General features: G+C 40.1%; 1 protein-coding gene across 4 annotated transcripts in view; it reads right to left on the reverse strand.

Annotated features, from left to right (window-relative positions):
• CCDC170 (coiled-coil domain containing 170) overlaps positions 1-17,094 on the reverse strand; it is an 86,507-nt gene that overhangs the window by 53,042 nt on the left and 16,371 nt on the right. For all 4 annotated transcript variants that reach the window (XM_079146636.1, XM_079146635.1, XM_079146634.1 and 1 more), the window contains exons 2-4: positions 9,079-9,207; positions 7,263-7,519; positions 2,981-3,125 (exon numbers count right to left, since the gene is read on the reverse strand). In XM_079146636.1, the coding sequence (XP_079002762.1) occupies positions 2,981-3,125; positions 7,263-7,519; positions 9,079-9,207 (531 nt within the window). The remainder of the gene's footprint in view (positions 1-2,980; positions 3,126-7,262; positions 7,520-9,078; positions 9,208-17,094) is intronic.

Here is a 17,094-nt window from a genome sequence, read left to right on the forward strand (position 1 = left end):
CCCATGAAAATTAACAATTCCACCCACCTTCTCCAAGCCACTCACAGTCTGCAACCCAATGACTTCAGGATCAAATGAAAACGGTAAAAAGGATATTTCTAAGTCAACTCCAAAGCTCACATTTTCAAAGGCAGCCTCTAAACTTGGTTGTTTGGTGCAGACCCAGGGGTCAAATTAAAAGTATTCAAAAAGTGACCCTAAGGCGAGACGTCAAAAGTCTGCCCACCGGGCAAGCATCAGCTAGCGCTGGCTTCCGAACACTGGAGGCCGGAGATGCTCTACGGAGGTCGCCGCAGGAGATGGAGCCAGGGAGCTGCATTTGGTGCCTTGCTGCTCACCCCTGCTGCAGGCCAGGCACCACCAGGGGAAATCAAAAGAGACAGGACTACTGTTTTTAAAAATATGCTCCTAATAGGAACCTAGAAAAATTCTGCATAACATGCTCAAACTATGATTTTCATCCTGGGCCAGGATTAGCCTATGGATGGGTTCGCCTGTGGGGATGTCTGTAGGCACTGTGAAAGCCCCAGCTTCCTGTTATGCCCAGCCAAGGAAGTGCCACATCTTTCAGCCTCAGCACTTTGCCAGCACAGTACCGTTCCCAACTAGTGCAATTCCTCCCACTTAGACACTTTTTCTCATATTTGCGTGCTCACCCCCAACATCCTTCACAGGTCCCCACCTCAGGGGTCATTCCTTGGTCAGTCTACCTGAACCAGCAAACCAGGCTGCTGACCAGCTTTGCTCTCTAGCCCTGAATCCTGATGTGTTTTCTTCACTGCACCTTTAATGATGCGGGATAATATTCAATATTTACTTACTTACCTCTTCACCCTCTTTACCCCATGACAAAGAAAGCTCTAAAAGAACGTGGAATTAATCTTGTCACACGACCACATTCCCAGCACCTCACGGTACCTAGAATGTCTCTCACTGACGACTGATGAAATGGATGAATGAATATCAAGTGAATTATTAGGAATGCCTCCTTTTCCACCACGGATCCTCAGGAGTGCTTGTGGACATGTGTTTACAGGGCATATAAAAGCAAAGCAATAGCTTTTAAATCAGAGAGATTTTGTTCCACTTCTCAGCGGAACTCCCAGTGAGACTGTGATCTTCCCACTCTGGCCAGAGATTTGTTTCTAGGCAAGCCCCTGCTCAGGATGGGGTGCTAAAACTCCAGAGTCCTGCTGTCTGTTTTGAAATACAGATTCCATTACTATTCAGGCATTGGGAGGCCAACAGACCCAGTGATAATTGCTACAGCAAAGAAGGCTCATTGCTTGTGGTTCCCAAGAGGAGACATGCCATGCGACGCAGGGCCACTTGGAAAAGCACCAGAGCCAGTCAAGAGGCAGAGGAAGCAGGGGGAACGTGGGCAGGAGGCTTTGTCGTGGTTGCCTTAGGAAGGAAGAGGCAAGGCAGAGTAAGCAGGCTTAGGATTGGCTAGTTTGAATAATTTTGATGTATCCGATAGAGAGGCTGTCCAGAGCCATCTGATAGCTGGCCCTGGGGAATTGACAGCAGAGGGACAGTGGCCTAGGGAGTGTAAGAGCCAGACATAAAAGGTGATTAGGCTCTGGGGTGGTTTGTTCGCATGAGAAAGCCACGCTCCCAGGTGAGCCCTTTACCATCTCTAGGAACTGGCTGACCCTGGGAGGGGCAGTCTGCTCTGGGTCAGCCAGGCCCCAAATGGCAAAGCGTCAGGAAAACGGAAAAGTAAAGGGCATACTTAATACACCCAGATTAGCACCAAGAGATGACCTTTGATGAAGGAAAGGGTATCATGAAGAAGAGGCTTCTGAAATCCCTTTTTATTTTCCCCAGCACTGGGACTGAAGGGCTAGCCCCCAAACTAGTGTGAAGGGCACTATTACGGCATAGCTCCTGGTCACACAGTCACGGTAGAAGGAGGAGGCCATCCAGAGCCCATGAGAGTGTCAGGCAGACTCTCTCCTGAGATACCAAACCTATCAGTGAATGGATACTTGCTAAAGCATCATGGAATCCTCTCGCAACTCGCAGAGAGGACTAGCAGACAACTGGAAGGTGACTTTTGAGAATGGCTGCATGGCTCTATGATTTGAGTCTTTTAATATGTAATAATTGAATTTAGTACCCTAGTTTTACGGTAAACTATTTCTTGAAAAATGTTATTCTCCCCTCTCCCACCCCAATCTACCCATATTTTTCTTAACTTCTGGATCCTGAGCTCCCTTCACAGTCTGAAGAAGGTATTGCAGCTGGAACAATGTACTGATGATAAAGCCTTTGGTAGCAATAAAAAGTTGTCCTTAAAAAGAAGAAGAAGAAGAATGACTGCATGGAAATCTGCCAAGAAGCAAGGAAACAAAAGGGTTGTCAATGAGCAAAGAGACCATGAGCACTCAAAGGCTTTGAGGTACCCAGATGAATCACTATGGGCCACGTGGATTATTCCGTTAGTATCATTCATTTCCATCTTAACAGTAATCTACCGATAAATAAAATTTTTAATCTTAAATGTATACTCAGTAAGTGTCCCCTAAATGGCACATATCTGGTTTTGTGTGTGTGTGTGTGTGTGTGTGTGTGTGTGTGCAACTAAAAGAAAACAAAAATGATCCTACTCTGAGGTACCCCATTTGTGTACAATGAATCAAAATGTGTCTGTAAAAATAAAAAATATTTTAATAAAAAAAGATCTTAAAATGCATCATTAATGAATAAGTAACTGTATTTGAAAACCTAAATATATTTTAGACAAAAGAATTAATCCCTTTTGGAGAATAATTAATCCCAAGTAATGCTAGGAAGGATTTGGAATTAAGGTCCCAAGAGGAAATGTGATTTGTCCCACGTCACACGGTTAATTAATGCTACACTTGGTCTACCGTTCCAGTCTCCTGTCACCATCCAGACTCAACCAAGCACCTCCCTTCATGTCACATGTCAGAATGACCCTTAAATTTCAGTCTTTTGGTCTGCACACGGACACCTTTAAAATTAAATCTTCCTCCGATGCCATCTCACTCCTCTTGTCTGGATCCAAGGAGTCACGAAGCTGAATTAGAAATTCTTCATGTTTCCTGCTATGCTTTGAGACTTGTCTTTTGTTTTCCTCATTTTCCTCTGAACATTTTCTATCAGGCAAAAAGTAAATAAGCAGAGTTTAACACCATAGAAGAGAGCATTCATCGAACCAAGTCAGAAGTTAAATAACTGTCATTTTTAGCACAACAGAGCCCCCGAGACACAGTGCACATTGCTGTCAACCAAGCCCTGTTGCGGATGGAGAAAGGTGGAAGCAATTGCCAGGTACCTACACTTTGCTGAAGGGCAGAGAAATCCTCATGGCAATGTGGGCCTAGTAATGGGAGGGAGGTGGACTCCGTCCCCTTGGCTCAACCCATTGGGATCTGCAGAAGCAGAGGCTGACCTTTGGATCACACTGACCCTTTGCCATGTGTGGTCACAACCCACACAGCCACTGGTCTCCAGTGGGACCTCATGGGGAAGCAGAGTGCCAGGGCATTGGTTCTAGAAGACCAAGCTGCACTTTCTTCTTCCAACACTACACAGAGACCTATCAGGGTCCTGGTGTGGCCAAGCACAACTCTAAAGGAGGGGATGGGCCAGGCCCACCCACTGGAGGTCAGAAGTGTTCAGTCACCAGCAAAGATCGTGATTAGTTTTCACACAGCGAGAATCTTCAGTGTATGGGAAGAGTGTCGGGATTGGCCAGTCAAGACAAATCAGGAGATTTGGGGCCTATTGTGAATGTTTTATTTCAAATCTCAGATAGGTTTGTTGAAATAGTGTGGTCTAGGTCTAACGCTCTAAATGTTAAAGACGTAGAGATTGTGAAAAAATAGACGTACTTTAAAGGCAAATTAGAATCATTTCAGTAATTTGGTGCCATTTCTTTCAGTACCCTAGACAACAAACATGATTATTGCTTTCCCTTTACACCACGTTGAGTGTTTACCGCAATTTTTTCACTTGATTTGAAGATTAACAAAGCATTTAATTGCCTATACTCAAAAGCATATCATATTTCCATTTAGAAAAATGTGTAAGAGTAAAGAACTAACATCAATATATCTGTGAATTCTTATTTTGGGCATATAAAAAGTAATATTTATTCAGTCTTTTGGGTTTATGAAAGGCACAGTAAACACTGATTCTTATTGATTTACATATATGATCCTGTATATTAACCCCAAGATTTCAACTTTATTTTCTAAAGTATGTCCACCTCTTTGCATTTTATCTGGCCTAACCTCCTATAGCCTCAGGAGTTCACCCTTAAGGTCAGAATCACATAAATGTGCAAACATGAATGTTTGTGAACATTTGTTACAGCTTGACTTTTTTTTTTTTTTTCTTTTTTTAAAAAAGTTTATTCTTTTTAGTTATGCGTGACAGTGGAATGTATTTTGACATATCTTACATACATAGCGTATAACTTCCCATTCTTGTGGCTGTACATGATGTGGAGTTCCTCTGGTCGTGTATTCACATATGAACATAGGAAAGCGATGTCCCCATTCATTCTATTGTCTTTCCTATTCTACAGCTTGGTTTATAGTAAATTTTTTTTAATGGTACTAACCTAAGTGTTTACAGGAAGCAGAAAAAGAATTGGTTGAGTAAGTTAAGATATTTCAGGCAATGGAATAAAATGGATCATTAAAAATTATAATGACTTTTTAAATATCTACAATATATTATTCAGTAAAAATAGTATATTACAAGATGTCATCTGGCACAACTATCTGAAAATCTCTTCAGAAATGGTTAATTATTGCTTTTCTATAACCATAAATTTTAGGCAATTTTTTAAATTTCTTCTTGGCACATTTCTGTATGTATTTAAAAAATATTTTACAACAAGTATATATCATTTTATTACTCATTTATTTAATAGACACTGAACACCTACTATGCACCAGGCCCTATTAATAATGCTAACAGACAGTAGTAAACAAAACAGATAAGGACACTTGATCCCCATGGAGCTTGGAAAGATGGACAATAATCACAATATTAATATATGTGAAACATACAATAAGGTGTAAAAGAACTGCAGAGAAAAGGTGAAGCAGGAAAGGTGGTAAGAAATATTGTGAGGGAGCAAAATTTCAGATGCGGTACTCAGGGAGAGCCTCGGTGGGAAGGAAGGAGTCTTCTGGGTGAAGACCTAGAGGAAGCAGGGACAGCTGTGCAACATCTGGGGGAGAGCATTCCAGGCAGAATGGTTAGCAGTTGCAAAGACCTTGGGGTAGGATCACATCTGTCAGTTTCAAGAAACAGAAGGAAAAAAATAAAAAGGTATCTGATGTAAACAAATTAAGGAGATAAAGCCAATAAACCAGATTAGGATGGGCCTGTGAGGGCAAAGAAAATACTTCTATGTCTTTACCCTCAGTGAGAATAGAAGTCCCTGAAGAGTTCCGAGCTGAAGATAGACATGATCTAATTTGTATTGTGACAGGATAACCCTGGCTGCGGACATGTAGGCAGAAGCAAGCAAACTACTACTACGGACCAAATGTCTGTGTCCCCCACCCCAGAATTCATACATTGAGCCCTAATCCCCAATGTGACAATATTTGGAGGCAGGGCCTTGTGGAGGCCATTAGATAATGAGATGAGTGCCCTTTTAGGAAGGGACTTGAAAGAAATAACCAATCTCCCTCTCTCCACCAGGTGAAGATACAAGAAGACATCCATCTGCAAACCAGGAAGTAGGTCCTCACTAGGAAATGAACTGGCCAGTCCCTTGACCTTATACTTTCAGCCTCCAGAACTGTGAGGAATAAATGCCTGTCTTGTAAACCAGTCTATGGTAATTTTAGGGTATCTCAAACTGACTAAGACAGAAATTGATATCAGGAGTGGGATGATAATGTATCAAACATCTCCTACAATATCCAGTAGTGCTGGGGTGACCAGGGAAGCAAAGTTTAGATTCACTTTGAAGATGGATGGGATTGGATTTGTTGTAGAACCAGATACGAGTTTGAAAGAAAAAGAGGACCAATATTTTAGACCTGATCAACTAGAAGAATGGAATTATCCTTGAAGGAATTCAGGAACCATCCAGAAGGATTTTGTGGGAACCCCAAGAGTTGAGTTTTGGACACATTAAGTTTGCAGTGCCTGTTGGACATCTATGAGGATATGTCTCCTGGGGGGTAAGGTGTGTGGGTCTTGAGTTGTGGGAAGAGATCCAAGATAGACATAGAAATGGGGTGCCACCAGCATTTAGATCATGCTTAAAGTCATGAGATCAAACAACAAAGAAATGAGAAGAGATTCAAAGACTGGCCCTGTGACACTCCAACATTTGGAAGTCAAGGAGATGAGGGGCAACTGCAAAAGAGACTCCCCAGGAAGATAAGAATGGAAACGGGTCATGTATGATGTCCTGGAAACCAACAGAAGAAAGCGACTCAAGGATACCGACGGGTTGTGACAGATGTGCTGCTGACAGGTCCACAAGGTGAGGCTGACCCTGCACAGCGCAGTCAGTGGTGGTCTACCCGAGTGGTTTCATGGAGCAGCTAAAGGAGAGAGGAGAGCAACTGGAGACGGTGAGCGTGAGAGGAGGACAGGAGCCAGGGTGTTGCTTTATTATTGTTAAATGGGACAAGCAAAATAAATATCATGAATTTTATGAATATTGGAGTCCTGCATGAAGTTTTAAAATATAATTTAGGGGCAACTGGTTCCCACTTTTTGTCTAAATAATCACCTCATTCTGAAACCAAGTATGGAAAATCTAGGTTTTAAGAGTCCTTTGTGTAAACCAGCAATAAAATCCAATGAGGAATGTTTGGGGTGGTCTGGCTTCCAGGATTTTTATATCTGGCTTCTGAATAAATGCCTCCCTCTGTGGATTAGCCTGCCACCTCAGGGTAAAACTCTACCTAGAGAAAATCTTCCCATTTTGCATATACTATGCTTCTTTTATATATATTAGTGAATGAAACCTTTATGTTTATTATTTGCTATGCTTTTGCAAGCTTCATCAATAGGACATACCCGTGCGTAGGACAATGCGGGGTTTGTGAAGACACTTGATGAGACTTAGAAAGAGCTAGGGAAAGCTTTTAAGACTCTAAAGATATCTGGGGCCAATAATATGTTTTTTTCTAATTGAGTTTCAAGGACAGATAATACAAAATATTTGAAACTTATTCAAAGACCTATCTTGCTCTCTGAAGCTACTGTGGACCACTCACTAAGCTGAGAACATATTGCAGTATCCTTACTGTAATTTCTCCTCTAGTTCAACAACTTTCTTCATTAACTCCTGATTCTCCTTGATTGCAGTGTGAGCTGTGAGCTCTGTTCTGATTTTAGAAGCAGAAAGTGCTGCTGATTCTTCTTCTAGCTCTTGAACTCTGTCCCTCAAAGAGGTGAGGAGAGATGATTTTCTGGCATTGTTTTCTTTGTAATTCTCCATTTCGGCCTTCAGCTCTTGACAGGAAACTTCTTTAGAAAGCATCTTGGAGTGCAGGTCTCGAAGCTAACGCGAAGGGAAGTTTAAAACAAAAAAAGACAAAGGAATCTAATGGCATGCCATTTGAAAACCCAGTTAGAAACAGAAAACTGTAATTTAAAATCTTACTCTTGTATTCATGATTTAATCCAACTTCATTTTCTTTTTCTCATATTTGTATCTGTATTACCAATACAAAATTATACTTTAGTAATAAACTTTGTGTTCCGTCTTTTTCAAAACCAATGGAGCAATGTCTTAGGTTGATTTTATCTCACATGGGAAGCATTTGTGGTGGGAATTGCAAAAAGCAATAAATGTATTTTGCAGCAGTGACCCATTATCTGTATCAGTATTGTTGCTTTTGCTGCCGATAAACGATGATTCAAGGAGCCTACGAGTCACACTCTGTGATTTCACAGCCACAGCTATTCTCAAATAAATACGGACTATTTGATATATCACATTATTTCTCCCACTTGCCTTCTGGGCCATAATTGTGGGTAAAAAATAACATTCAGATTTCTGGAAAAAAAATATGAGAGCAAAGGAAAATCCTTATCGTCCTTATATAAAGGGTTTTATGAGCTCTGTGGCATCAAAATGCTGATCCATGTACACATCCTACTAAGTTAAGATGTCAGGTCTCTCGTATAGGAAAACTTTATGAATTTTTTTTAAATTTATTTTTATTGTAAACAAGTGGGATACATGTTGTTTCTGATTGTACATGGAGTAACAGCATACCATTTGCATAATCATACATTTACATAGGGTAATGATGTTTGATTCATTGCATTATTTTTTCCTTCCCCCCCACCCTATGAATTTTATAAATGCAATATATTTCTTTGGAACTATTAGTGTGCATGTACACATTCTCTCCCTCTCTCTCTCTCTCTCTCTCTGATTCTCTCTCTCTCTGATTCTCTCTCTCTCTCTGATTCTCTCTCTCTCTCTCTCACACACACACACACACACACACACACACACACACACACACACTACCAAGACATCTTTCAGTGGGGTCGTGACATTCACGGTGAAACTGCTTTTTATCTCATAGGCCAGCCTAGACTCCTGGAGCCCACTGGGCAGGAGCAGAATGAGTCTGTCAAAGTTCTACTGTAGAACTTGATCTAGCCCAGAAGGCAGGTGGACCCAAATGTCTTACTAGAATTTTCCCAGCCAATCAGAAACATCCATAGAAAAATAATTCTGATTTCCCTTCTAGGGCTCCAGATTGTAAGCTATCCACAGCAAAGGACAAAATTCCCAGAGAGGCTAAAAGTTCCCCAAGTCCCTTGCAACTTCAACTCAAGTGCTCAGGTGCCCTCTGGTCGCTTAAGGCTGCAGGGCTCTCTGAGATCCAAGCCAGGCCAAGTCACCTTGCTTTGCAGTGTGACAAATGCATAACCCTTCAGGAATTCTAGGTGATGGGCTCACCAGAAAAGAGAAAGTGCAAACTTTACCAAAAAGCTTCCATCTGCATCCCACTATCCCACTTCTAACCTCTATCCTCTGCTTTACCCTATAAGAAGCTAAAAAGACCCACCATTCTTCGTGATGAAGATGTACAATCTTACCTCAGACTGAGCTGATTCAAATTTGACCAAAGTTGCAGCAAGTTCACTTCGAACATTCTCAGCCACATTCCGATAATGGTTTAATTGCTCCCGAGTGACAGGGACTTCCAAAGAATGATCGTGAGTTTCCTGGGAAAGTTCCCCCAAAAAGACAAGAGACAAAGAAGAGTGATAAACAATCTTTTCTGAGCAGCTGTGCAAGGCAAGATCTGGCGGAAGGATTCTTTGTATTTCCAATGTTGAGAACGCTAACCAGAAGTGTGTTGTGCTCAGATCATTTTACTCTTGTTCTCAAATTCAAAGGGAGATGAGAACAGCCCAGGAACTAATAAGGGGTGCCCTCAGGACTGTACTGAGATTTGACACTTAAGGATTGACTCTTGTCATTCCGAACATTTCCTCCCAACCAACTCAAATGCTGTCTGACCCCTTCCCAGAACAGAGGCAACAAAGAGCTACGGGAAAAGCACCACATCCTCTGTAATGACCAGGAGATTTTCATCATTCTTCTGTCTTCTGACTGTAAAGGTGATCAGCTCCTCTCTCTTCTTATTTGTTTATCAGAGATCACATTATTTCATGTAAACAATCATATCCTTCCTTTTCACTAAGCCTTTTACTCTCAATTTCCTAATCTCCTGGGGTCATGGAGATGCCTCAGAGAAATGCCGAAGACTAAAGATGGGGAGGTGCATGGAAAGCCTTCATCCCCAGCAGAAGGGAACAGTTCTCAGTTCCACTGAGGGTCACCAAGGCAAAAATGAGGATCCTAGCTGGCCGAGTCATTCTGATTTTGCAAAACAAGCCATATATCCAGACCTTTCAAAGTAATTCTCAGTTTTGCAGTTTGAAAACTATCAAAATGTTTTTAAAGAAAACTAAGTGCCAAATAAACACTTCTGCAGAGCAGACTTGGCAGGGTCAACTGTGGTCAGTCAACAGCCTCCAATCCTGTCTCTGTTCTCTCAAGCATTATGCCCACTTCCTTCAAGAATTATTTCTTAGCTTGGACAGATAACTGTACCCACCTCTGTGAAGTCTCTGGGGCCTATGAGGTCTTTGAGAAAGAAATCCCTTCATTTCTGAAGGAATGTGAAAGAGGTCACATAAAGGAGATTTTCCTGGAATCTCTGTGGCCTCAGGGGACACATCGGTAAAATCATCAGTGACTGCCAGCAACTACTATAGCAACTGTTTGACATAGTCATGAATGCAAAAGTCATCATAAAGCCCTCAGCCTGATAGCAAGCGTTGTCATGACTAGTGTGTTGTCGTCCACAAGATGCCAAACAAAACTTTTTGGGCACTTAGTAACAGGCAGTGTTTGCCAATCACAACACACCCCAGGAGACGGTAGCTGTGTCCTCCTGGGGAAAAAGCAGAACAAGTTTAACTGAAGCTTTCACTGGGGAACCACATCCTGCTTGGCCTCACTCGGTATGCAGAAGGGCCCTTCTCCACCCCAGCCACCACAGGCACGTGTCCCAAACCAGCCTGAGTGAGGACGCAGGTCACTTACGAGAGATTTAAGCCATAGTATACATGGCCCACCATTCTATAAAACCCATTAGGAAAATAAGTTCCCCCAAAGGTCTATGACTATCTTGTTCAATAGCTAACATCTTTGTTTAAGAAATGATGTAATCATATTATTTTATTTCTCCTTCCAATGAAAACAAATTAGATCCACTGACTATAATATTAAGAGTCAGACAAGACAATTCAGAAATTCATTTTAGGAATGTGTTAATGCAGCACAGTACCAAAAGCATTAACATCTTCAAACATTCATGGGTAAATGAAACTGTAAATTAAGATAGGATGGGGCTGGGGTTGTCACTCAGTGCTAATCGTGTACCTAGCACACAGAAGCCCTGGATTGACTCCACTCATTGCTGGGGTGGGGGCGGGGGGCAGGGAGAGGAAAAAATATCCAAAGATTAAATACAAAGATATTCAAAAGGGTGAGTGTTAGCAAATTGTTTTAGATCTGCAATTGCAAACATTTTTAAACAATTACAGTTCTATAAGAATGGTAACATGAAGAGAAAAAAAAGAAAAGAAAATGAAACAAAGGCACAATAAAATCATATTCAGCCAGGCACAGGCACATACTTATATTCCCAGCTATTGAAGGAGCTGAAACCCTAGTTCAAGGCCAGTCTGAGCAATTTAGAGGGACCCTGTCTCGAAATAAAAAATTAAAAGTTCTGGAGGTGTAGTTCAGTGGTAAATTGCTCCTGGGTTCAATTCCCAGGACCACACACATACATACATAAAATCATGTTTGGTCATTAAAAACCATGTTTGGGAAACTACATTGTTTTTCATTTGTTTTGTTTTGAGACCCATCTCACTACATTGCCTATGCTGGATTTGAACTCATGATCCTCCTGCTTCTTCAGCCACCCCAGTAGCTGAGATTACAAGCATACACCACTATGCCCACCAAATGCCTCCCCTTCCCCCAGAATCACCCCAGGGGCCAGGGATCAAGTCCTAGGCATGGTGTATAAGCACTCTACCACTGAGTTATTTCCCCAGGCCAGTTTTGGAGCGCCTTTAGTGACATGATAAAATGCTATATATATATATATAATATATATATTTATATATAAATATATATTATATATGTATATAATTATATATAATAATATATTTATTATTATAAATAATATATTTATAATAAATAAATTTATTTGTATACATTTATATTTATATATATATATATATATATATATATTTGGTACTGGGGATTGAACTCAGGGACACTTAACCACTGAGCAACATCTCCAACCCTTTTTATATTTTATTTAGAGGCAGGATCTTGCTGAGTTGCTTAGGGCCTCGCTAAATTCCTGAGACTGACTTTGAACACACCATCCTCCTGCCTCCCATGGTGTTGGGATTACAGGCATGCGTCACCATGCCCAGCTAAATGCAATTTAATTTTTAGTTTAAAAAGACAAAATGCAAAATTGTACATACACTTTCATTTCAGTTGTGTGAAACAATTTTATGTGAAAGATAGAAAAAATGTTTTATTAGAATATTTGTAAACATCTACAAATTAGCAAGAAAATCACAAATGACCCACTAAAAAATGAACCGACATATAAGCAGGGAATTTACATTAAGGGAGATACAATTGGAAATATAAAACATGAAAAAATACTTAACTTCCCTAATAATCAATACAAATTAAAACAAAGACACACCAATTTGTATATAGCAGATGGGGAAAAAATAAGAAATATAATAATATCGAGTGTTAGCCAAGATAAGGGAAGTTATTTTCCTATATAGCTTCCAGGAATATAAAATGAGTATATCCTTCTGATGCCTTACCAATTCGTTTATATCTCGGAAGAATGTAGATGTAGGGCTGGGGGTATAGCTCAGTAGTAGAGCACTTGCCTAGAATGCACAAGGCCCTGGGTTTGATCTGGTTATGGTGTGGATTTAGAATGCCCCCCAAAGGCTCATGTAGGCTTAACCCCTAACATAGCAGTATTCAGAGGTGGGGCTTTAGGATAGTGATTGGATCGTGGGGGCTCTGACATCAGTGGATTGATCCATGAATGGATTAATAATTTGATGACATTAGTGGAAGGTGGTGGTAACTTGAGGAGTTGGGACCTGGTTGGAAGAAGTAGGTGACTAGGGAGGGACATGGCCTGCAAGGGCATTTCTTGTCCCCAGTCTCTTCTCCTCTCTCTCTTTCTGCTTGGTAGCTACCATTAGCTGAACAGTTTTGCCTTACACACCCATGATGTTTCTGCTTTGGAACCAACTGACCATGGACAAAAACTTCTGAAATCATGAGCCAAAACAAATCTTTTCTCATGTGAGTTATTTACATCAGATGTTTTTGTCATAACAATGACAAACTAACACAGATCCACCAGCACCACAAAAAGAATTAACTAATTAATTAAATGTAAATGTATAAGTCTCTGGCCCAGCAGCTCAACTCTCCAACTGGCTACCCTTGCAAAATACTCACACGTGTGCAGAGAGGATATTCATTGTATAAGGATATTCATGACACCATGATTTGGAACAGCAATAAATGTGGAAGGCGGGGTACTGAAAAATTATAAAGCCATCTCCATACTGTAAAACCTGACGCAGCAGGTAGTATGAGATAGATCTATATGTCGGAGCATACTCATGTCCCAAAAGAATAGCACTGAACAAAAATAAGACCTATACATTCACAGTTTGAAACTTGTTTTTACGAAGCACATACAGGAAGAAAATATTGTGTGTATTTACTATGAAAATATAGAGACAAAACAGAGAAGAACCCACAGAGCACATAGTCACCTAATGCCAGTACTTTCTCTGGGGGATCCTGGAGGACACTAGTAGTGGAGCTGTAGGTAGGGAAGCAATGTTCTGATTTTTTTCAAAAGGATATATTTATACATTATTTTCACAATTAAACATAATTTTTAAAAAAGAAGAATACTGAGAAGAAAATGTTCACTGTAGTTATCATTTGGTTATGAGGCTAGATTTAATTTTCTTCCTTATTATACATTTCCATAGTTTCCAAATCTTTTTTGATGAATATAGATTACTTTCAGAATCAGAATTAATATCCCCTCTTAAATTTTCAAAAATAAGACAAAACCCACAAGACTTGTTATGTAGTGTCTATGTGGACATGATGACAAAAAATGACAGTGGGCCCCCTGGACAGGAGCACATGTGCAGCTGACATTTCAGGGGGTTGCTCTCTTAATTAAGCCCTCCTGGAGTTTGCAAAATTTTTCAAAACTCCTTCAACATTTCCTGTAAGTATTAAGCAATCTTCACTTTAAAACTTTTTTCTTACACTATTCAAAATGGCAAGATTAGGAGCTCATCCATTTGTCATCGCATGGGGACAATCTAAGTTATTAGGCACCTCTCAGCTAACCCATGAAGCAATTTTATATTAATTTTAAAGATCCAACTACATATGATTTGATTTTACTACTGATATTATTATGATAATGATTGAAATTGCCTCACAGGGTGGCTCATAGTCTTTTCAGAATAAAGGATGGTTTCAAAGCTCAGTGGCATAAAGCTGATTCATAATTCAGTACACAATGTGTCCAATTATCTGACCTGTGGACAATGTCTTGGGCCAGTCTTACTAGCATGATATTTAGTTGTCTTATTATCCCATGGAAAGAAAAAAAAGAAGAAAATCACTGGCTACCTCTGACACACAAAAGCCCCTAAATCCATTCCATTCTCATCTTACTGTCCCATGAGGGACCTCCCCTTGTTCCACACAATTCCGTACCGCAATGCAGACTTGCATTCCTGCGGACTCTCCCACTGCAGAATTCCTCTCTTCTCTCTCTCTCTCTCTCTCTCTCTCTCTCTCTCTCTCTCTCTCTCTCTCTCTCTCTCTCTCTCTCTCTCTCTCTCCCCAAACTCATGTTTCCAGTGGTGCCCAGTGAGTAATCCCCTCTAAGACACTCCCCCCTATTGTCTAACTTCTCTCCCACAAGTAAAGCTTCGTCCTTAATTCACCATACATAAAGTGTCTCATAAACTGCCTTTCTCCCACCTAATCATTACTACAAGAAATTTTTGACCATTCATCAGGTTTCTTCCCTACCTGGAAGGACTTTCCCGAGCCTCCTGCTTTTCTGTTATCTCCTCCCTGCACCTGGACCCTGGGGCTCCTGAGTGGCTACAGGGGACCCTGTGATGGGTGTGGGATCCAGAAATAACCCTGAGCACCTGCACCCGAGCAGCTGTGAGACGCGTTTTGGAAGAAGACATTGCCACTAAAACCACGTATTGCAAAAAACTGGTCATATTATTTTTACATTATTTTCCCATCCTTTCCTTAGGCATCACTCTTGTTTACTTGAAACCCCTTCTAATTTAATATTCCTGTCGAAAAGAATACACCATCCCCAACACTACAGGGGAAAAACAAAGGAGAATACACTATCTTGCTTTATTAAAGATAGTGAGTCTTCTCCTCCTGGGGCCGGCAGGGACCGCAATGAGAAACACTGAGGTGCCAAAGGCTTTTGAAGATCTGCTTTAAGTGCTAGTTATAAAGTAATTTATATATTTATACATGCACATATATGCTTATAGATTCATATATATTAGAATTCATATATACACATATGGTTTCAAAGCTCAGTGGCATAAAGCTGATTCATAATTCAAATAAGAGTATGTACATGTGTGTATATATATACATGCATATTTTTCAAGACTAATATTTACTGATCCAGAAGCTTTTCCCATTGCTCAACACCATAACTCTGTGAGCGGGGGCTATTCCTATCCCTTCACTTAAAGCCTTAAAAGGAATTTTATTGCTGAATTGTTTTTAAAGTAGAAAAAGAAAGAAAGAAAGAAAGAAAGAAAGAAAGAAAGAAAGAAAGAAAGAAAGAAAGAAAGAAAGGAAGGAAGGAAGGAAGGAAGGAAGGAAGGAAGGAAGGAAGGAAGGAAGGAAGGAAGGAAGGAAGGAAGGAAGGAAGGGGGGACAGAGGGAGGGAGAGAGGGAGGGACAGAGGGAAGGAAGGAAGAAAGAAAGACACAAAGGAAGAGAGGGAGGAAAAGAAGAAAACTGGTAGCAGATCTCAAAGTAATAATTACTTCTCTGTGCTGTATAATGAAAAATAAGTTAAAAATATGCCTAATGAATGGGCATGTGAAATGTTCCAGCTACTGTGGGCGGCACTCTGGTTTATACTCTATGACCCACAGTTCTCCTGGTTGTAATGTTCATGGCGAGCAGTGTCTATTAACACAGGAATTAGTACACTAGGACATCCAAACAAAGAGAATCCAGAAAGCAGCTAAAAGACTGGGACTATATCTATTGGGAGCACCATAGATTCAAAAGCATACTGTTTTTTAAATAAATTAGAGAACAAAAGTAACAACATGATACCTTTTATGTTTTAAAAGTGAATGCTAAGTAAAATAAGGTATTTTCCCTGGGCACAAGTATGAATGTAAACTATTGTCAATAGTCTCAAAGACACCCACCTGACTTATACAATAATTACGTCTGGAGAATGGAGGAAAGGATCAAGATTACAGGTGATTCTCAAAGGGAACTACAGCAGCATCTTTTGTAATTCTCTACTTTTTAATGGGAAAGTAACTAACCTTAATGTACATATGTATTGGAACATCACATGGTGCCCCATCATAAATATGTAGAATTCTATACTTTTAATATCAGTTTTAGAAGATTTAAATTTTTTAAAAGTGACTAATTTTCATATTAAAATTAATTTCTTACCACCAATGAAACTCCATCCACAAGAATGGAATCCTAATTAGAATAAGTATGTATGTATAATATGTCAAAACACACTCTACTATCATGTATATCTTAAAAAAAACAACAAAAAAATCCATTAAAAATAATTTTTAATTGTATAAGTAAAAGATAAGTGAAAGAATTTGAAGAGTTTAAATTACATAGTTCTCAGTTGGTGTACCCTAATTACCTTTGCTGCTGACTTTGAGGAGCTGAATACCATGTTTGTGAATTCTTACTGGCTACAGAAGCAACAGAAAACCCTGAACTTGAACCCCAGCATGCACTAAGAGGCAGTAGAAGGAAGCACCGAGTTCCAGCAATGCTTGGGATGCATTTGGTGTGCAAGGACGATGTTATGACTACATTCAGGACAGGAAATTCACTGCTAAAATAAATAGAATATAAATTATGTTGTAGCCAAAATATGAAGTGCCTTCAAGATTTAAAACAAGAATTCGGTGATTTTAAATTTTTCTCTTTTCTTTCTCACTAACTAGAAAAAGATCTCCAATTAACAAAGGACAAATTAGAGAAAAAATACCTAGCTGACTTCTGTGCTGCACTAAATCCTTGCTCTCTCTTCTAAGGTGGCCCTTAACTTTGCCCCCCACAAAAAAAATTCAACGAAAATTATGCCGCTTCATCTGTCCTAGCAGCTTCTTCCACCACCTCGACCACCTCCAGCAAATACACACTCCTACCTGCAACAA

This window comes from Sciurus vulgaris (assembly GCF_902686455.1).
Source record: "Sciurus vulgaris genome assembly, chromosome: 7".
Classification (NCBI taxonomy): Eukaryota; Metazoa; Chordata; class Mammalia; order Rodentia; family Sciuridae; genus Sciurus; species Sciurus vulgaris.